Source organism: Rhodotorula toruloides, assembly GCF_000320785.1.
Source record: "Rhodotorula toruloides NP11 unplaced genomic scaffold Scaffold32, whole genome shotgun sequence".
Taxonomy (NCBI): Eukaryota; Fungi; Basidiomycota; class Microbotryomycetes; order Sporidiobolales; family Sporidiobolaceae; genus Rhodotorula; species Rhodotorula toruloides.
Genome location: NW_015622992.1, coordinates 1 through 18,578, shown reverse-complemented (window position 1 = coordinate 18,578; position 18,578 = coordinate 1). Strand labels below are relative to the sequence as shown.

Sequence of the window (18,578 nt, the reverse complement as noted above, 5' to 3'; positions counted from 1 at the left end):
GACTCGAGTCTAGTCTAGTCGAACGTGATCTTCTTCGCCGTGCCCTTGACATCGTCGCGGAAGTGGGCGCCATACGCCGAATGCGTCGTCTTCTTGATCGTCGTGCCCCACTGGTCCAATCCAGGCGGTACGACGGCGTTCGAGTCGCGCAAGAGGCGGATGAACTGGCCCGCGAGAGCCTTGTCCGCTTCCGTGAAGAAGGTGATCGACTTGCCCGTGCGGCCTGCGCGGCCGGTTCGACCGATGCGGTGGACGTACTGCATGCGTGTGCGAGCGTCAGCGGGCGCGAATTGGAGGAGAAGGAAGCGCAACGCACGTCTTCGATCGTGAGCGGGAAGGTCTGGTTGATGACGAGCTCGACCTTGGGGATGTCGAGACCGCGAGCGGCGACGTCTGCGTCGCGCCAGTCGTCAGCGGCCAGCTTCGAGACACAAGGGATGGTCGAACATACCAGTCGCGACAAGGATGTTGGCCTTTCCCAGCTTGAAATCCTCCAGGCTCTTCGTGCGCTTCTCTTGCGACATGTCGCCGTTGATGCACGCGACCTCGTAGCCCTTCATCCTGAGGAACTCGAACAACCTGGTCGCCTCCTTCTTGTAAAGCGCAAACACAAGCGCCTTGTCGCGGTCCTTGCCCTTGTCCGCGCCTTTCTTGGTCGCGTTCAGGGAGAAACCGTTGTCGCGCAAGTGGGTGAGGAGGAGGGTCTCTTTCTGGCGCGAGTCGGGGACGACGATGGCGACTTGTTCGACGCGCGAGTTGGCGGTGAGAGAGTCGGAGCCGACGGTGATGCGCAGTGGGGAGGTCATGAAGTCGGCCGCGAGCTTGCGGACCGACATGGGCCACGTCGCGGAGAACATGGCCGTCTGCGCCCGCACATCGTCAGCACGGGACGACAGACGTAAGAGAACGTTTTTGCACGCACCCTGCGAGCCTTGGGCTCTCCCTTCTCCTCCTTGACCGGCCCAAGCGGACTCGAGGGACTCGGCAAGCACAGCTTGATGATCTCGCGAATATCGTTCTCGAACCCCTTGTCGAGCATTCGGTCCGCCTCGTCGAGTACGAGCCAGCTGACCTTTCCGAGATCGAGGTTGCCCTCGCGCGCGAGGTCGAGCAGTCGACCTGGAGTGCCGACGACGATTCGCGGGCGGTCGTTGCGGAGGATCTTGACTTGTTCGGGTTTGGGCACGCCGCCGTAGAGGCAGACGGAAGGGAGGGAGGGGGAGAGGGCGGACGAGATGAGCGAGAGGTTTTGGTGAGTCTGCATCGCAAGTTCGCGAGTCGGGCAAATGATGAGGACCGAGACGGGCGCGGTCGACTTGCCCTTCTTGCCGGCGGGTGAGGAGGGGAGGGAGAGGATGTGCTCGATGGCGGGCACGCCGAAAGCGACGGTCTTGCCGGAACTGCACACAGGAAGCGAAGGTGAGAAGGTCAGTTCTGGCAAGCGCAAGGAGGCGAGAGCGGACGCACCCCGTCTCGGCGATACCGATAACGTCTCGTCCAGCCAGCATGAGCGGGAACGAGGCGCTCTGAATGGGCGTTGGCTTGGCGAAGCCGCTCAATCCCTTGCGGACGCCGTCGGCGAGAGGGAGCGAAGCGAACGAGAGGACGGGCGGGAACTGCGTCTTGGCCGACTCGGGCTCGTACGAGATGTTGTTCTCGGAGAGGAAGGCGTCGACTTCGTCGGCCGAGGGAGCGGGGGCAGTCGAGGTACTCGCGACGGGAGGAGCGGGTTCGGAAGCGGGAGTCGAGGGAGTCGAGGGGGTATCGGCAGAGACGGCGAGCGCAGCCTTGTCCTTGTTCTTCTTGCTCTTCTTCGACTTGCGCTCGCCGTCCGCCTTTGCGTCTGCGCCCTCCTTTGCCTCCTCACCATCGACCTTGGCATCCTGGCCCTCGCCGTCGTCCTCACGCTGGCGCTTCTTGCGCTCCTTCTTCTCCCTCTTCCTGCGCTCCTTGTCCGTCTCCTCCTGCGCGCCGTTCTCCCCCGCAGGCATCGCCGTTGCCATCACCTCGTCCGCTCCGTTCTGCTGGGCCTCTTTGAGCGCCGCCTTTTTCGCCTTCTTGTCAGCCTTGCGCTGTTGTTTGGCTGAGAGCTGTTCGGGTGTCAGGTCTGCCTTGGCCATGGCTGGAGCGGTTGAGAGTGAGTGAACGCGCGAGCACAGCCATTCGGAGACCAAAGCTCTTCGCAAGGACAGGGGGCAAACACGACCAAGTCCTTCACTCTCGAGGTAGTGGCTCAAGTAACGTTTGCTACTACTTACTACTGCTAACCTTACTTACAACCCTCGCAACTTACCTGGATTTCGCTCTCTCCGCCCGCTCCTCCGCGCGCGCGCCGTCATCAGCAGGTCGATCCTCGTCCCTTCACTCGGTCCCGTCTCTACACCTCGCTGACTCTGCTACACCCACTGCTGCACTCTACAGACTCATTCAGACGCTGCCCGCTTGCACCGACCGCCTCACGCCGCTCTCCCGCTCACGATGGGCATCCTCTCAGGCCTCATCCGCTTCATTCGCATCGGCCCGCCTCCAATCCGGCCCAAGCAGCCCGCCCAGCCTCAGCAGCCTCAGCAGCACCGGCCTCAGTCTACCGCCGCACAAGACACCCGCCCCGCCGCCCGCAAAAGCCCTCACAACCCCCTCGTCGACCTCCCTCTCGACGAGTTTCTCCGCTTCGAGGGGGACGTCGCGTGGAAACGGTTGTTGGCGAATGTCAATCCTCAAGGGACGAGCAAGGGATGTGTGGTCGCGAGTCCGAGTAAGGCGTTGCCGGATTACTGGTCAGTTCGGACTGGATTTCCTCCTCTTCATGCTGGACTTCCTCTTCTTCGTGCTGGACTCTCGCCTCTTCAGACTGGATTTGCTCTTCTTCTCGAAGCTGTAATTGACGGGAGGACTTGCCGCAGGTACGAATGGACTCGCGACAGCGCCGTCGTCGAACGCACGATCGTGCACCGCTTCATCCGCGAACGCCGAGCAGAAGACTGGACGCGCCTGACGGATTACATCGAAGCGAGTCGAATCATGCAGCACAAGCAGACTGTTCTCGGTGGGTTCGAGGATGGCGGGTTGGGGGAAGTCAAGTATCATGTCGATCACGAGCCGTTCACGGGGGACTGGGGTCGTCCGCAGGCAGACGGCCCAGGATCGAGGATTGTCACGCTTGCGACGTTGGCGATCTACCTCTTCGAGCAGGGGAAGCAGGAGGAAGTCGAGTTCGTGAAGAGGGCGCTGTATCCTGGGAGGTCGGAGGAGGGGATCGAGTGGACGGGCGTCATCAAGGGCGACCTCGAGTACGTCGCGACGCACTGGAAGATCAAGGGCTTTGACCGTGCGTTTCCCCGTTCCTACCCTACCTCAAGCTTTCGGACTCACGCTCTTGACGCCCGTAGTCTGGGAAGAAGTAAGCGGCCGCCACTTCTACACCCTCCTCACCCTCCGAACCTCCCTCCTCCTCGGCGCGCATCTCGCAACCCTCCTCTCCGACCCTTCCGCCGCTGCACGCTACACCTCCTCTGCCGATCAGATCACTCCCTTCCTCGCGCGGTTCTGGGACGCAGAGAGAGGTGTAATTGTGGTTACGGTCGATCATGGCAAGGAGCTGGGAGCGGTGGGAGCGTATGCGGGAACGGCGGATGGAGCTGATGTGGGTAAGCAGGTGAAGAAGGAGTCTCACGCTGCCACCGAGCAAGAGGACGAGGCAGACACGAACGACTACGACGAGACGCACGGCAAGGTCTCCGGACTCGACACCGCCGCCGTCCTCGCAGTCCTCCACGCAGGCCGTGGGACATCCTGGGCTCGCCTCTCAACGCCGGGATGCGTCGACCCCTCTACCGTCTTTGAGAACGGCGAGAAAGTGCTCGCGACGCTCGCCAAGATCGTTGAGGCGTTCAAGGGGCTGTATCCGCTCAATGAGGGGAGGAAGAAGGGCGAGGCGGTTGCGTTGGGGAGGTATCCGGAGGACAAGTACGGTGCGTGAACGCTTCCTCTCTCGCTGGTCTGGGGGCGGAACTGATCGATTTGCGTGCGCAGACGGTGTCGGTCTTTCGATCGCGCATCCGTGGTACCTCTGCGTGAGTTCCTGCCCAATGCCACAGTATCCGAACATCGCTGACGCTCGATGGTGCGCAGACCGCCGCCGCCGCCGAGTTCCTGTACCTCCTTGTCGAGGACCTCGCCTCCCTCTCGACCTCTGCCTCCTCTTCCTCATCCGCCTCCTTCCTCCACCTCTCCCCTCTCCTCCACTCATCACTCACCTCCCTCATTCCTTCGCTCTCCCCGCACCTCCCCCCTCCCGGCTCGTCCCTCCTCTCCACTCACCCCTCCTTCCCACTCCTCCTCCGCTCCCTCTACACCCTCGCCGACTCGTTCCTCTCCATCGTCCAATCCTACGTCGGCCACTCCGGCTCTCTTTCAGAACAATTCGAGCGTACAGGCGTACCCCAGCGATCAGAGTGGCACGAGAACGGACAGTTGGAAGACTCGAAGCGCAACCCCGAGACGGGCGAGGAAGTCGAGGCGATCGGGCGCGGGGCGAGGGATTTGACGTGGAGTTATGCGGCGTTTGTGACGGCTGTCGAGGAGAGGGATGTGGCGAGGAAGGCGCTTGAGAGGGTGCTGGGAGCTGGATTTGAGCGGGAGGAGGGGGCGATCAAGGGCAAGGGGCGCGAGTAGAGGCGGGCGAGAGTTGTGTAGATACTGTGTCGTCGTTTATCTGAGTCGTACAGGCTGTTCTTTGCCGTAGATTCGTCGTCGTCCTCGTTGTTCTCCCTTTTCGCCGCTTTTCTCGTCGTCTCTCCCTTCTGCTCGTTCGGTCGTGTCTTCTGCAGTTTTGTGTTGACATCTAGGCCATGCTTCAAAGCCGTACAGAGCCGCAGAGACAGTCCTTGCAACCTCCGCCTCTTCGCGCCCTCCCCACTCGGCGCTCTGCCGTTCACCACGTCTCCTCGCTCCCTCGTTGGCACACGATGGGGCTCACGAACTACATCAGGAGCGCCGCCAACTCGGTCTCGAGCGGCTCGTCCCCCGCCAAACCCGGACAGGCGCCTGCGACGGCGGGGACAGGCGGCTCGGCGGCAGCTGCTGGCGACGACAAGATCCCCGAGGGCGCGAGTGCAGACGACACAGAGTGCGTCCTTGCTCTCTCGCAGTGCTATCACGAGCACCACACGCCCCGGCGAGCGTGCTGCGAGCAGGGAGGGACAGGAGCGACGTCGTTTCTTCCCAGCGAGCTGATCAGCATGCTCACGTCACGGCTCCCTACGCGCGCAGAGAGGTGGACGATGAGAACAAGAACTGTGCGTTGGCTCGTTGATCTGCTCACGGCCGCGTACGAGCGGGTGCCGAGCGCGCGAGGGCTTCGAAGGGCGACAAGGCCGGACTACGGCGAACTGCGTCACTCGCGCTCATCGCTCCTCGGGCGTGCTTGCTGGGATCAGGATGGCTCGGACGGCATGCAGGACCTACTTGAGCGTATCACGGACGCGATCGAGCGAGAGGAAGAAGGGAGGACGTCGTCTCCGCACGTTCAGAGTCGGCGGAACATCCACGGGGGCATGGCTCGTGTTGTTGCAGCGGCGCGGGGCAAGGAGATTCACGACGTGTGAAGGAACCCGGCGGGAGGCTTTGCGGGACGGAGCGGCGAGAACAACGAGGATGCCGTTTGCGCGAAGAGGGGTACTGACCCAAGGCCGGCTTCTTCGACAGTGTTGATGGCGCTGATCAGCCAGCTGCGACCTGGCATGGACCTGAGTCGCATCACTTTCCCTGTGTGAGCTGCCGTTTCTAACCTGTGCCGAAGTGCGGTCGGAGGAGCGCTTCTCGACATTTTGGGTCAGCGGGCAGCTAACCACGCTTTCAATTTCGCAGCTTCGTACTCGAGCCTCGCTCTATGCTTGAGCGCGTCACCGACTTCCACTCACACCCTGAACTCCTTCACGGGTCAGTCACGCTTCGCTAGTTCGCCGGCCGTCCTTCGACGCCAGAGTGGACGGCGTCCTCGCACTAGACTCGTGCTGACGACCTTCCTCCACCTGCGCAGGGCTGGTCAGCTCGGCGCGCCGGAAGACCGTTTCATCCAGGTCTTGCGGTACTACTTGGCGGGATGGCACATCAAGCCCAAAGGCGTCAAGAAGCCGTGCGTCCAGTCTCTCGCTAGAACTCATATTGCTGCATTGCTGCCTTGCGTAGCGGTGCCGGCATCCGAGCAGGTTGTGGGATGCTGACGCTCCCGTCCTTTGCAGGTACAACCCCATCCTCGGCGAGTTCTTCCGCTGCCGGTACGACTACTCGGACGGCACGTCGGCGTACTACATCGCTGAACAAGTCTCGCACCACCCGCCTATCTCTGCTTGGTGAGTGAAGCGCATACTCCCCTACCTCAGCTTCCATTCGCTACACAGCGGAGGTTGCGAGGTCCAGCTCGTGCTTGAGCTCTTCGACTGACGCTCTTGAGCGCTCTAGGTACTTCGCCTCCCCCGAGCAAGGCCTCGAGCTCTGCGGCGAGCTCCGACCAAAGTCCAAGTTCCTCGGCAACTCGGCGGCGAACCTGATGGAGGGCGAGTCGCACCTCAAGTTCCTCGAGGGAGCGGGAGCGAGTGACGGGGAGTACGATATCACGATGCCCAACATGTGAGTCGCGTCGATTGTGGTCGAGCGAGTTCTGGCACCGTTATGCGGGCTTGCCGCCTCGTCCTTTTTGCCGCTTGACCTGTGCTGACACTGTCTCCACAGGTACGCACGAGGCATCCTCTTTGGCAAGATGGTCCTCGAGCTCGGCGACAACAGCACCGTGCGAAACGACACGACGGGCTTGCAGTGCGACGTCGAGTTCAAGACCAAGGGCTTCTTCAGCGGCACGTACAATGCGATTGCGGGGAAGATCAAGGGTCCGAAGGGCGAGGTCGGCGAGATCTCGGGCAAGTGGAACGAGGTGATGGAGTTGCAGCGCAAGGGGGTGAGTTTGGCGCTTCCTCGTTCGCCGTTCGAGCAACTCGCGTTAACGCTTCTCCGCTCGCAGGGCAAGGGCAAGGAGGTCCTGTTTGACGCCACCAAGGCCGACGTCGTGCAGAAGTCGGTCTCGCCCGAAGACCAGCAGGCGCCGAACGAGTCTCGCCGGCTGTGGGCGAAAGTGACGGCCGCGATCAAGGCGAAGGATCTCGACGCGGCGACGGACGCCAAGACGGCGATTGAGGAGACGCAGCGGGAGGCGGCACGGGAGAGGGAGAGCAGGGGCGAGAGTTGGCAGCCCAAGTATTTCAAGCCGACGGGCAAGGGCGGCGAGTGGAGGCCGGCATTCGCGTGAGCCTCGCCTCAACCTCGTGGTTCTATCTGTACGCTGACGGGCTCATGCGCGCAGTCTTCCTGCTGGCGACAAGTCTGTGCAGGTCGAGGCCGTCCGTCAGTTCGTCTACGGCTCGGACCCCGAACCTCCCGCCGCCTTCTTCGACGCGCCCGCTGCGACACCCTCGGCGACCGAGTCGGCGGTGCCTGCGCAGCCCGCGCCGACAGCATCGGCATGAGCGCCCGTCTCGTCCCCCCTCCTCATCGCGACGCCTGCGCTCGCTCTCTACGAAGCGCCCCTTGCTGTCCCTTACCTGTCTTATCGACTGAAGTATATCTGACCGCTCCTCAAACCTGTATGACTGTCTTGCCTCCCCCCTTCTCTCTCTTTAGCCTTCCAACCCCAAGAGACGTAGTGCGATATCAGACGTTCCTTCCCTCTGTCCTTCCCTTCCCTGCGAACCCCTTCTGTCAATATACGTAATGCGCCGATAGCAAAGTCTCTCAGACTCTCGGGAGCGCGAGGAGCAGAGGGCGAACAAGTACAATTGCTTCGCCGATTAGAAGCAGGTCTGCCATCGTCAAGCCGCCGTCCGCAATCCGCCGCTCACAAGCACAATCGGTAACTGTGCGCGCAGGTACCAGGTCAGCCTCGACTTCGCTCGGAGTAGCGCTAAAGAGATGCAGGGTGATGAGAGGCTTGACGCACCTGACATATCGCCCCGCCGTCTCTGAGGGCCGCGTGATCTTAACCACCTGTCCTCGCTTCAGGCCGTAGTAGCGTGCGACGGGGTCGTGAAGCTGGATGCGCGGCAGTTGAGTGTCTTTCAAGCGGCTGTGAAGGGGGAGGCGAGGTCAGTCGTCTTCCTCACGACGCAGGAGAAGCGAAAGAAGAGAGGAAGCCACACGTACTACTTCTGCAGAAGAAGTTTCTTGTCCTCCGGCTTCAGGACCTCGTGCTTCGGAACGAGGACGTGGTGGGTGATGTTGACGAGCAACTCCGACTCCTGGAACGCCTCGATTGTGAATTGCTGCGCCATGGCCGTGATGACCTGTCGTGAAGAAGTGTGCTGTCAGTCGTTGCCGCAGAGGAAGTAGAGGGAACCAGGAAACTCACCTTGTTCGCTGAGGGGGTCATGCTGGTCTTGTAGATGAGAATTCCTCGAGGAATCTTCTGACTCTCCAGGATGTCGATGAACCTGTAACGGCGATGAAATGGGTCAAACGTCACACGCGCAGGCTGAGCGAGACTCGACGCACTTCCGCATCGTTTTGATGCCCACCGAAGCCTCCTCCGCGTAAAAGATGTAGATCTGCTCTTCTGGCGCACCCTCTTTTGCTGCTGAGAAGTTGATCTTTGCCTTGCTGCGAGAGGAAGCGAAGGAACGGTCAACTTGGCTGCCGTGTCGCTCGAGGCGAGAACAGACGCACTCGATCGCCGTTCCGCCCGCCGCATACTGCTGCTTGAAGTCGTCCAAGCTCATGCCGATCTCCTCGTCTGCAATGGCGTACCCCTAGATGCCGCGAAGGAGGACATGTCAACAGAGGCAGGGCTGAGACGCGGGCAACAGCACGCACCCGATCCCGCACGAGCTCGTGTGCCGTCCTGCTGACCCGAAAGAGACGTGCGGTCTCTCGCTCAGCTTCGTCGGCCATCCTAGACGTGTGTGCGGGGCAGGGAGAGGGAGTCGAAGCGGCGAGAGGTGAGGAGGGTAAGCCGGCTTGATGGAAGCTCGTCGGGGCGGCTCAGCGGGTTGGGCGGGGTCTTGAGCTGTCCTAGAGCAGCTTCGAAGCCTAGCAAGAGCAGCAGGAGCGTTTGTGTGGTGTTGGCGGTCTCCAACTCTCCGCCTCGAGCATGGCTTCGAGTTCATCAGCTCACAGCGGCTCACCTCGTGCGACATGCAGGGGCTTTGACTGTCTCTACGTCACGACTGCACCTCTTTCTAGTCACTGGGCCTTGTCCGACCGAGCTCCAAGCTGGCGTCGTTGTGCTGTTGACCTCCTCCCGACTCCGCTGCAATGCGTCCGCCCTGCTACGCTGGGCGTGGCGCGACGACGCTTGCGAGTGCTTCCAGACATGCTAGGAGACTCTCGCACACGCTTCGTGCCGCTCAAGCCGGGTGAGGTCGCCTGCTTCCCTCATTCGCTCTTTCTCCCTCCGCCTCTCCCTCGTCCCTGCTTGTCTCGATGGCCTACCCTCCAGTACCTTATCCGCCTTTGCAAGCGATCCTGGAGCAGAAGACAGGCCGTCCCACAGCGAACGCGGCCGCCGACAACGACAGCGAGCGAGCGAACGAGTCCTCTCTGGTGCGTACCCCTCGCTCCTCGTCTCAGCACGTTGGGACACCTCGCAGACCAGTCAAGCTGACCCTTGGCGATCCCGCGAGCAGAACACGAGCCAAGCGAAGCGCAGACCGCTCCTTACCTCGCCTTACAAGACGCCTTCAACCGTCACAACGTCCCAAGTCCCCGCCACACCTCGCCGCACCAAAGTTCAGCACCTCGCGTCCGGCTCGCAAACGTCTCCCGACAGCACGGAAGCGAGCCCGACCACGCCTTCAGCCTTGCCAGCCCGCCGCCTCGCTCGCACGACTGTCCCCTTCAAGACGCCCACAAAGTCTGCGGCCGCCGCTTCGGAGCGCTCGACCGCGGCGGAGATCGCACAGTTGGAGCGAAGGATTGCGCAACTGCGGCAAGCGAGGCGCTATCAGCTTGCGACGGTGCGGGGCGACCGGGACGGCGACGGCGAGTTGGAAAGGTTGTGCGACAAGTGGAAGGACGCCGGCAAGTACGTTCGCTTTGCTCGCCTTCGACTACTTAGTAGCGTGCTGACCCTTGAGTGCGACCGCAGACTCGCCGCCGAAATGCTGTTCGAACAGCTTCCCTCGCCCGACTCAGCCTCCTCCGCTACAAACGACCCCTTCACCTCCTGGGGCTTCGCCGACAGTTCGGCGACCAGCAAACGCACCTCGTCCGATGCGTGGTGCTCGAGCTGGGGATTCTCCTCGTCGCCTCCCTCCTCCGACCCGCTTGGTCCCTGCTCTTCCTCCTTCTTCACCAAGCGTGGTCCCACCTCGGAGGAACTCGTCAGCGACTTCATGCACAAGGTTGACGAGGAAGCCCAGAGGCGCGGCATCTCTCGCCTCAAGGTGTTGGAGGAGCTCGAGGATCGCGAGCACGACGAGTTCGGGTTGGACCTCGAGCATCCCGACCTCCAGTTCGCCAAGCTCGCGCAGCTCAACAAGAAGCGCGTCGGTGTCAAGCGCACGGCTGGGACGGGCGCGTTGTACTCGAATGCCTCGAAGCGCGTCAAGCTCGAGGCGCTCGAGGAAGAGTCGGTGTCCGCCAAGCCGATCGAGGAGGACGACAGCGGTGACGAGCTACTCGAAGCACTCGACGAGCTCATCGCCACTTGCTCGCAGGCGAAGACTGGCGACGAGGCAGAAGACGACGACGAAGAGCACGAGGAGGAGGAGGACGACCAGCGCGAGCCCGTCGAGCGCGAGGAGCCCGTCTTCGAGGACGAGGCTGAGGAAGACATGGAAGTCGAGGCCGAGCAGCCGGAGGAGAAGGAGTGGAACGTCGGCAGGATGATGCAGCGCGTCGGGATCGACCCGACCTTGTTCGGCTGGGACGAGACGTTCGAGGCGTTCGCATAGACGGGGTTATGGGACGGTGCGCTTGCAGGATGGATCTGTCTGTACGGACTATGCGTGGAAGGCTTTGCATGGAACTCGGAACTGCTCTTTCTCCTCGTCGCGCACCGGGATGACCTTCGCAACTTCGTCTTCCACTTCTTCGGCGCTGGACAGACTCTTACAGCTGCGTGTTCGCTTCTCTATTCGCGCTTGCAGAGACGTCCTCGTCCGGCTCAACCTTTCGCTCGGACCGCTCACCTCCTTTCCTTCTCACCGCCTCCTCGTCCTGCTCCTGCCGCCTGCCGTCTACTTCGTCGCTGAATCTTCCGTCCTACCATGCTCAAGTCCCCGTCTGCTCTCACGCCCTGTCTGCCTGTCCTCCCACCCGACTCGCCGTTCCAGCTCGTCGTCGACCCGGACAAGGGCGTCAAGGCTGTCGCGTCGAGGATGGTCAAGGCAGGCGAGCTGATCCTCACCGAAGCGCCCCTCTTCATCCTCGACGACGACCTGTCCGAGCCGACCGTGGCAGCCGTCGTCTCCGCCCTCTCTCCCGACGAACAAACCGTCTTCTACGCTCTCGCCAACAGCCTGCCAGAAGTCGGACCGCATCGTGGGCGTGTCGAGACGAATGCGTTTGCTTGCGAGCCGATACCAGCAGGCGTCGAGCTGTGCATCTCGTACGGCACGCTACTCAAGCCGCGGATCCAGCGCCAGGCTCTCCTTCAGAAAAAGTATCGCTTCGTCTGCGCCTGTCCAGCCTGCTCCCTTCCGCCCGCCCATTCGCTCCAATCCGACCTCCGACGATGTACGATCGGGCACATCGGTACAGCCCTCTCGTCACTCAAGCACGACCCCGTCGCGCTGATCGAGTTGGCGAAGCAAGGACTGGCGCTGCTCGAAGCCGAGGGACTCGCAATTGGGCGCTCGAGGCTAGCACATCGAGCGTACCGTGCTGCAGTCGTCGCGGGGGACAGGGAGGCGAGTGTAGCATGGGCCGGGAAGTTCCTCGAGTTCAACGCAAGGGAGGAAGGCATCGAGGCGAGCGAGTACAGAAGGGTTCAGGCCGCGGTGGACCAGTTGGAGCGGGATCGCGAATTCCGCAGGACTGTGGCGTCGGAGCTGCCACTGCCATGACCGTTGAAACTGTACGAGCTGGTAACCTGGAGCGAAAGGCGAGAAGCGAGAGCAGGAGAAGGACTGCTTCAACGATCGCGCGAGATGAGCCGCGCAGCGCGGCGGACGACCTTAAATAGTTCAGGGCATGCCCCTGCTGCACTTAGCGAGATCAGCGGGAGTCGAGGACGAGGTCGAGGGGAGAGGAGAAGTCTCGGTGGGGGAGTCGGTCTTCTCGTCCTTGTACAGACTCCGCTACCGCTCTTGCTGCCCGCTGATCGCTCGGAACAGTCTATCGACGGGCTCTGAGCCACCGCCGAACCACCGTACAGCCCGCAACGCCCGTCAACCGTCCCAGCCTCTTCATCAGGCGACTGAGACTCGCCGGTCCACACAAGTCGCGGCACCGCGGATCCAGGGAGCGGCAGTATCGGACAGCGACCACAGATCCTACTGCTTGCATTCGCCGCCCATGGCGAGCCCGCACCGACGCTCGACGACTCGCGGGCCCGTCCTCATCCCGGGTGCGGACTCGGGAATCGCACGAGCAACGAGGCTCAGGATGGGCAGGAGCGAAGTCGGGATGAGCAGGATCTGGGCGGTCCTTGCGGTGGTCGCGGTCGCAGCGCTCTTCAAAGTCCCGACACCAGCGCGTGCCTACATCCCGGCTCTTCCTGTCAACGACACTTCGGCGCTGAACAACTCGGACGACTTGCTGCATCTCGCTTCGTACAATGGCGTGTTCAAGTGAGTCGCTGGGCTGCACAGATGCTCGCTCGCCCTACCGATCGGAAGGGAGAAGCTGACTGCTTCGTTCGACCCCTTTTACACAGCACCGGCATTAGTCGTCAGCTCTGGGCCGAGGGTTTCGATGACAACGGCAACTACACGAACATCACGACGATTGTGCCGTGGACCAAGTACTCCAAGGTGGGTCGTCGATGCTTGCTCGGCAGATGCGAAGCTTGGGTGCTGGCAGACACCAGCACTCATACCGCTCCAGGCAAGGGAATTCCCCACTGACGAGAATCCGCATTTGCAGGGCGTCCTCATCCACTTCGACGAAGGTCTGCGGAATCAGTCGCCTTCTGCCGTCCCCTGGATCGCCATGATCTCCTGCGACACGAACGGCACGTCTCCTTCCGAAACCGACGACATCTTCACCATCGTCCGCGATCTCGGTGCTCAGGCTGCGCTGCTGTACTCGCTGCACTCGGAGGTGCGTGCTAACTTCGCTTCAAATGGGGCGATGCTGACAGTACTTCTCGCAGGGCTGCCAAATCAACCAGGAGTACCTCAACTCGTTCGAGAAGGTCCTCGACGTCTTCGCCGCCACCTCGTTGCAGGGCTCGCGGATCATCGAGAGCCAGTTCACGTGCGTCAGCGTCTTTCAACAAGAGCGACTGTAGCTAACTCCCGTTCGCGCAGCAACGTCAACATGGCGGCGTACCAGTACAACTCGACAACGCTCAATGCCTCGTACAACGCCATCGAGACGCTGCTCAACAGCAATCCGCTTTCGGTTCGCGGCAATGTCCCGATCAACTCGACCTCGAGTTTGTCTGCCGACGTCGCCACCTCCGTTGACGTCAACGCATCGAGTACCATGCCCTCGGTTTTTGACCCGAATGCGAGCGACAGCGCACCTGCCATGTCGAGTGACACGGCCGTCACGACCGACTCGAGCACCTCGTTCCCGTCCCTCTTCTCCGCCTCGATCGCTTCTCCGCTCATGCAGCGTCGCCAGAACACCGCAACGTCCGCACATTCCGCGTCTTCCATCTCTCACGCCACGTCCACTCACTCTTCCGCGACTCGCACGAGCTCCGCCGCTCCCGCCGCCACGACCAGCAACAAGATCGAGAACTACCTGGGTGCCGTCATGGCCGCCGCGAACCTCACCGTTGGCGGTCTCAACTCGGCATCTCCCACTGCGACCGCCTCCTCGAACAACGGCGGTCCCAACACGTCAACCTCGCTCGCCATGATCATCCTCTACGCCATCACCGGCGTCGTCACCTTCCTCTTCCTCATCGTCATCATGTCCGGTGCGATCCGCGCTGCGCGCCATCCCGAGCGGTACGGACCTCGCGCGGCAGGCGGGTTGCACGGTTCGGGCGGACCTGGCGGAGCGGGCCAGACTCGCGCGGCGGGATTGACGAGGGCTATCCTCGATACCTTCCCCGTCGTGCGGTTCGGAGGTGGAGCTGCAACGCCGCCGGCGAACAGGGTAGACGAGGAGGCTGGGGCGGATGGGTCGGACGGTCAGAAGAAGAGCGAGCCTGGGACGCCAGAGGCCATCGAACTGGCGAGTTTGCCGACCATGGCTGCGGTCCCGACTGCCGTACATTCGCTGGGAGACGGCCGAGATGTTGTCGAGGAGCACGAGGAGGTCATTGCGGATCCAGCGAGGGCGAGGAGCGCTTCTCGCGCCTCGACGATGGGCGGCGACTCGTTCTACTCGGCCGAGTCGACGCCTCTGCAGCACCAGACATCGACTACGCCGCTGAATGCCTCGGCTGGCCTCGCGACCATCCCCGCCTCGCCCAACCTGCTCGAATCGCCTCCCACCTTGAAGAGCTCGATTGCGCCCTCGGCCCGCCCAACGGCCGCCGAAGAAGCCGCCATCCTCGCCTCCACCGACCTAGCCAGCTCCTCCGAATCGTGCCCGATCTGCCTCACCGAATTCGAAGAAGGCGACGAGCTTCGCATCCTTCCTTGCGACGAGCGCCACCGCTTCCACCCGGAATGCATCGACCCGTTCTTGTTGAACGTCAGTCGGCTGTGTCCGCTTTGTCGGCTTGATTTGGGCAACGTTGGAGGGAGGGAGAGCGATGAGATGGGGAGGGAGGAGTATGCGAGGAGGGAGGAGGAGCGCGTGAGGAGGCATTTGCGGTCGTTGGTGCACCGCCGTGGTGCCAACGGGTCTTCGGCGAGTGAAGGAGCGGGAGGTGGATCGGGGCCGTCGACTGCGGAGGAAGCGAGCGGCGAAGGATCGACGTCGACCTCGACGTTGAGGAGTCGCTTCGCGCAGTACGTCGTCGCGCGGCGTCAGCGGGCGTTCAGCGGCAGCGGCAGTGGCGTCGGGTCTGGGCTCGTCAGTCTTGGCAGGCGGAGAGGCAGCTCGTCGGCGACTGCGCGAGCGCTGGTTGTCGATGGTTGACCTCGCTCTTCTCTCTCTCGGTACATACGCATTCGCTCTGCTTTCCTTCTGTTGCCTGTAGCACTCCTTCCACGTCGTTTCTAGTTGTTCTTCCACGCACCTTTGCCGCCTCGCACGCTTCGAGCGACACTGGCGATAGAGGTCTGCTTCCGCGCCGGATCGCTTCCTTTGCTTCGGCACCAGCTTGTACTCTCCTTGTCAGCACCGTAAGCTCTGTCAGTCTCGCTCGGCGTGCCTGCCGGACGTAGCGATTTTTCGCGGTCGTCGTGGAAAGAGGGAGCTCTTGGTTTGGACTCCACCAGCTCGCTGTGGTGCTGTTTTCGCCTGCTGGGTTGTTGTCTGTACTATCTGGACACGCAAGACTATCCCTAGACTACCCAGTGAGTCCTCGCTCGCCCGCGCTCTCACCGTGATGGCCCCACTCCACCTCCTCGTCGACGGGGCGCCCTCTTCACGCTGCACAGCTCGCTGACAGCCTCGCGTGCGTTCGTGCGTGCTCGTGCGGACACAGTCATGGCGCCTGCATCGTCTGCATCCTCGTCAGACGGCGACGAGAAGGTCCAATACCTCGCGACGTCTCTCTCTGGGCTGCCTGTGCGCGTCCCTGGCCAGCAGGACGGGCTGGAGAACGGCAAGGGCGAGCCGAAGGGACTCAAGGACACGCTTGACCTCGCCGTGCGTCCCTTCGCTGCTGCTGCTCACCTCATCCACCCTCCCCCCCGCGCCTTGCTCGCTCGGCGTCGCCCAACTCGCTCGTCTCGCCTCGTCTCGCCACGCTCGAGCGGCGCTTACCAGCTCGACACGTCCGCCGATGAAACAGACCAACTCGCAGAACCCGGCCGACGTCGCAGCCGTGAGCTCCCCGTCCCGTTTCCTTTTCCTCAGCTCGTTCCCTCTTCGCCCACGCGGCACCCTCGTCCCTCTCCCTCCTCGTCCATCTCGCTCGCTCTGCCCGCTCGTGGACCGCTAGCTGACACAGCTCCAATGGGCGTCCCCATCAACCCGGATCGGCCTATCGAGCAGAAACTCGAGCAGAAGCGCCTCGAGCACGAAAAGCAGCGCGCGGCTCAGAAAAAGGCCTTCGAGGAGCAGGTGCGTTCTGATGCCCCTGGGATGGATTTCGAGCACGAGGGCTTTCGGGGAAACGCGCGGGCGGGCAGCGGGCGCGAGAGACGGATCATCGGAGGTTGAGGCGACGTTGCGGTCGGATCGTCTGGGAGGGATACCATGAGAATAGGACGGCCTGCTGACCTGCTTGCGCTTCTTTCTTGCTCTCTGCATCTTTCACATGCATTCACGCCGCCTCGCCTCGCCCTGCGTCGACTTCTGCCTCGCCGTCACGTCCGTCCCCTACGCTCGCCTCGACCCTTTCCTCCCCTCTCCTCGCACCTTGCGCTTCTCAACTTCGCCATGATCGACACAGATGAAGCAGCTCGAGCTCCAGCAGCAGCTCGAGGAGCAGGCTCTCCTCGCCGCGTCTGGAGGCGCCGGCAAGTCCTCGGGTCCCGTTCGCTCTCGCTCCGGCAACGACCTCGCCTCGTTCAACACCGCGAACGGCAGCGCCGCCGCCGGTGAGGCTGGCGTCGCGTCGAGCGCGTCCAAGTACGCTTCGGCCAAGTCGATGCCTGGCTCGAGGAGGCACTCGGGCGAGATCAAGGACGAGCAGGCCAAGGACGGCCAGGATGGCGTCAGGAAGGTCAATGGCCAGCAGAAGGACGCGGACGGCAAGCCCATGTTGAACAGCTTCCTGTTCGACGACGAGCTTGACGCCGACCTCCAGAGTGCGTTCCCCTAACACAGGCTTCGCTTCCTCTCGCTCTTGCTGATCTGGGTTTGCCGCGCAGACTCGGCCTGGGGCGGCAAGTACCTCCAGATGAACACGGACGACGACAAGTTCCCCATTCTCGTCCGTCGCGGCTCTGGCACCGGCCTCGTTAGTCTCCGCTCCTCCAATGACACGTCCTGCGCAACGCTAACTCTCTGCACCTGTTTCTTCACCATCACTGCCTGCTCCTTTCGCCCCTACACCCATCCCACCGCCAACAACCATCGACCTCGACCTCGCCCTCCTCCCTCCCTCCTTGCCTTAGCTTTCTGCTTCCTCCGCTGCTCTCGACCTCGCTCCCCTTTCCCAGACTCCTGCCCGTGCTGGCGCTACCGGCGAGTGGCCCGCCTTTGCTGGCGGTCAGCCCACCGTCTCGGCCGCTGCCACGTCCGTGCCTGCGACTCCTGCCGCTGGCGTCAGTCCCGGCGGCCGCAGCTCCGCCCTCCCTCCTCCCAACAAGAGCGAGCGCGCTTCGCCTACCGGTGCCGTCAAGATCAACGGTGCCGTCGGCGCCGGCGTCGTCGACGCCCTCGGCGACCAGTTCTCGAACTTCTCGATCGACACCAAGGCCTTTTCGCCCTCGCCGAACGTCGACGTCCCCTCCCTCTCGACTCCCTTCCTCGGTGGCGGCGCCAGCAGCTACGTCCACGACCACGGCGCGTTCGTCTACGGCGGCCCGACGGGCGGCGCAGGCGGTCGCAACGAGGGCATGGGCGCGAACCGCTTTGCCGGCCTTCGCCTCGAGGACCTCCAGGGCGACATGCTCTCGCTCTGCAAGGACCAGTTCGGCTGCCGCTACCTGCAGAAGAAGCTCGAGGACGGCAACCCCGAGCACCGCGACATGATCTACAACGAGGTCTTCCCGCACTTTGCCGAGCTCATGAGCGACCCCTTCGCCAACTACCTCGCCCAGCGCCTCCTCGAGCATGCGACGGACGAGCAGCGCGACGCGCTCATCGAGTCGATCTCGGGCGAACTCGTCACCATCTCGCTCAACATGCACGGAACACGCGCCGTCCAGAAGATGATCGACTGCCTCTCGACCCGTCGCCAGGTCCAGTCGCTCATCCTCGCGCTCAACCTCAACGTCGTCACCCTCATCAAGGACCTCAACGGCAACCACGTGATCCAGAAGTGCCTGAATGCCCTCCCTCCGGAGGACAATCAGTTCATCTACAACGCTGTTGCGACGCACTGCATCGAAGTTGCCACTCACAGGCACGGATGCTGCGTCCTTCAGCGTTGTATCGACCACGCCTCGGAGAGCCAGCGCATCCAGCTCGTCACCGAGATCACGTACAACTCGCTCACGCTCGTCCAGGACGCCTTCGGCAACTACGTCGTCCAGTACGTCCTCGACTTGAACGACAACCGCTTCATTGAGGCCATCGTCCGCCAGTTCCTCGGCAACGTCTCGGCCCTCTCGGCACAGAAGTTCTCGTCAAACGTCGTCGAGAAGTGCATTCGCGTCGCCGACGCCACCGGTCGCCGCGCCATCATCGACGAGCTCCTTGTCAAGAACCGCCTCGAGCGCCTCCTGCGCGACTCGTTCGCCAAC

The 18,578-nt window shown here is 62.6% G+C and overlaps 8 protein-coding genes across 8 annotated transcripts; 6 read left to right on the top strand and 2 right to left on the bottom strand.

Annotated features, from left to right (window-relative positions):
* Positions 1 to 14: 14 nt before the first annotated feature.
* RHTO_05345 (ATP-dependent rrna helicase rrp3) lies at positions 15 to 2,120 on the bottom strand (the record flags this gene model as incomplete). The annotated part of the gene is made up of 5 exons (XM_016419007.1): positions 15 to 257; positions 317 to 393; positions 452 to 863; positions 923 to 1,400; positions 1,468 to 2,120. 5 exons carry the CDS (start codon positions 2,118 to 2,120, stop codon positions 15 to 17), a joined length of 1,863 nt encoding a protein of 620 aa, XP_016270092.1.
* A 358-nt stretch (positions 2,121 to 2,478) lies between these two features.
* RHTO_05344 (glucoamylase, glycoside hydrolase family 15 protein) lies at positions 2,479 to 4,674 on the top strand (the record flags this gene model as incomplete). Its single annotated transcript, XM_016419006.1, has 5 exons — positions 2,479 to 2,777; positions 2,904 to 3,328; positions 3,390 to 3,971; positions 4,033 to 4,073; positions 4,132 to 4,674. 5 exons carry the CDS (start codon positions 2,479 to 2,481, stop codon positions 4,672 to 4,674), a joined length of 1,890 nt encoding a protein of 629 aa, XP_016270091.1.
* A 293-nt stretch (positions 4,675 to 4,967) lies between these two features.
* On the top strand, positions 4,968 to 7,520 carry RHTO_05343 (oxysterol binding protein; the record flags this gene model as incomplete). Its single annotated transcript, XM_016419005.1, has 10 exons — positions 4,968 to 5,128; positions 5,272 to 5,297; positions 5,707 to 5,770; positions 5,869 to 5,940; positions 6,041 to 6,136; positions 6,243 to 6,353; positions 6,463 to 6,630; positions 6,733 to 6,955; positions 7,019 to 7,299; positions 7,358 to 7,520. The coding sequence occupies 10 exons, from the start codon at positions 4,968 to 4,970 to the stop codon at positions 7,518 to 7,520; spliced, it is 1,365 nt and encodes a 454-aa protein (XP_016270090.1).
* Positions 7,521 to 7,888: 368 nt separating this feature from the next.
* On the bottom strand, positions 7,889 to 8,937 carry RHTO_05342 (DNA-directed RNA polymerases I, II, and III subunit RPABC1; the record flags this gene model as incomplete). The annotated part of the gene is made up of 7 exons (XM_016419004.1): positions 7,889 to 7,907; positions 7,991 to 8,116; positions 8,194 to 8,333; positions 8,399 to 8,480; positions 8,533 to 8,646; positions 8,713 to 8,795; positions 8,860 to 8,937. The coding sequence occupies 7 exons, from the start codon at positions 8,935 to 8,937 to the stop codon at positions 7,889 to 7,891; spliced, it is 642 nt and encodes a 213-aa protein (XP_016270089.1).
* A 531-nt stretch (positions 8,938 to 9,468) lies between these two features.
* RHTO_05341 (uncharacterized protein) lies at positions 9,469 to 10,940 on the top strand (the record flags this gene model as incomplete). Its single annotated transcript, XM_016419003.1, has 3 exons — positions 9,469 to 9,588; positions 9,672 to 10,069; positions 10,133 to 10,940. The coding sequence occupies 3 exons, from the start codon at positions 9,469 to 9,471 to the stop codon at positions 10,938 to 10,940; spliced, it is 1,326 nt and encodes a 441-aa protein (XP_016270088.1).
* A 315-nt stretch (positions 10,941 to 11,255) lies between these two features.
* On the top strand, positions 11,256 to 12,053 carry RHTO_05340 (SET domain superfamily protein; the record flags this gene model as incomplete). The annotated part of the gene is made up of 1 exon (XM_016419002.1): positions 11,256 to 12,053. The coding sequence occupies one exon, from the start codon at positions 11,256 to 11,258 to the stop codon at positions 12,051 to 12,053; it is 798 nt and encodes a 265-aa protein (XP_016270087.1).
* A 451-nt stretch (positions 12,054 to 12,504) lies between these two features.
* Positions 12,505 to 15,195, top strand: RHTO_05339 (zinc finger, RING-type protein; the record flags this gene model as incomplete). Its single annotated transcript, XM_016419001.1, has 5 exons — positions 12,505 to 12,779; positions 12,866 to 12,962; positions 13,075 to 13,251; positions 13,304 to 13,407; positions 13,461 to 15,195. The coding sequence occupies 5 exons, from the start codon at positions 12,505 to 12,507 to the stop codon at positions 15,193 to 15,195; spliced, it is 2,388 nt and encodes a 795-aa protein (XP_016270086.1).
* A 513-nt stretch (positions 15,196 to 15,708) lies between these two features.
* RHTO_05338 (pumilio RNA binding protein) lies at positions 15,709 to 18,578 on the top strand (the record flags this gene model as incomplete). The annotated part of the gene is made up of 6 exons (XM_016419000.1): positions 15,709 to 15,870; positions 16,016 to 16,048; positions 16,219 to 16,287; positions 16,619 to 16,976; positions 17,040 to 17,128; positions 17,331 to 18,578. Coding segments are annotated over 6 exons (1,959 nt in total), but the record flags the coding sequence as incomplete, so codon positions are not given.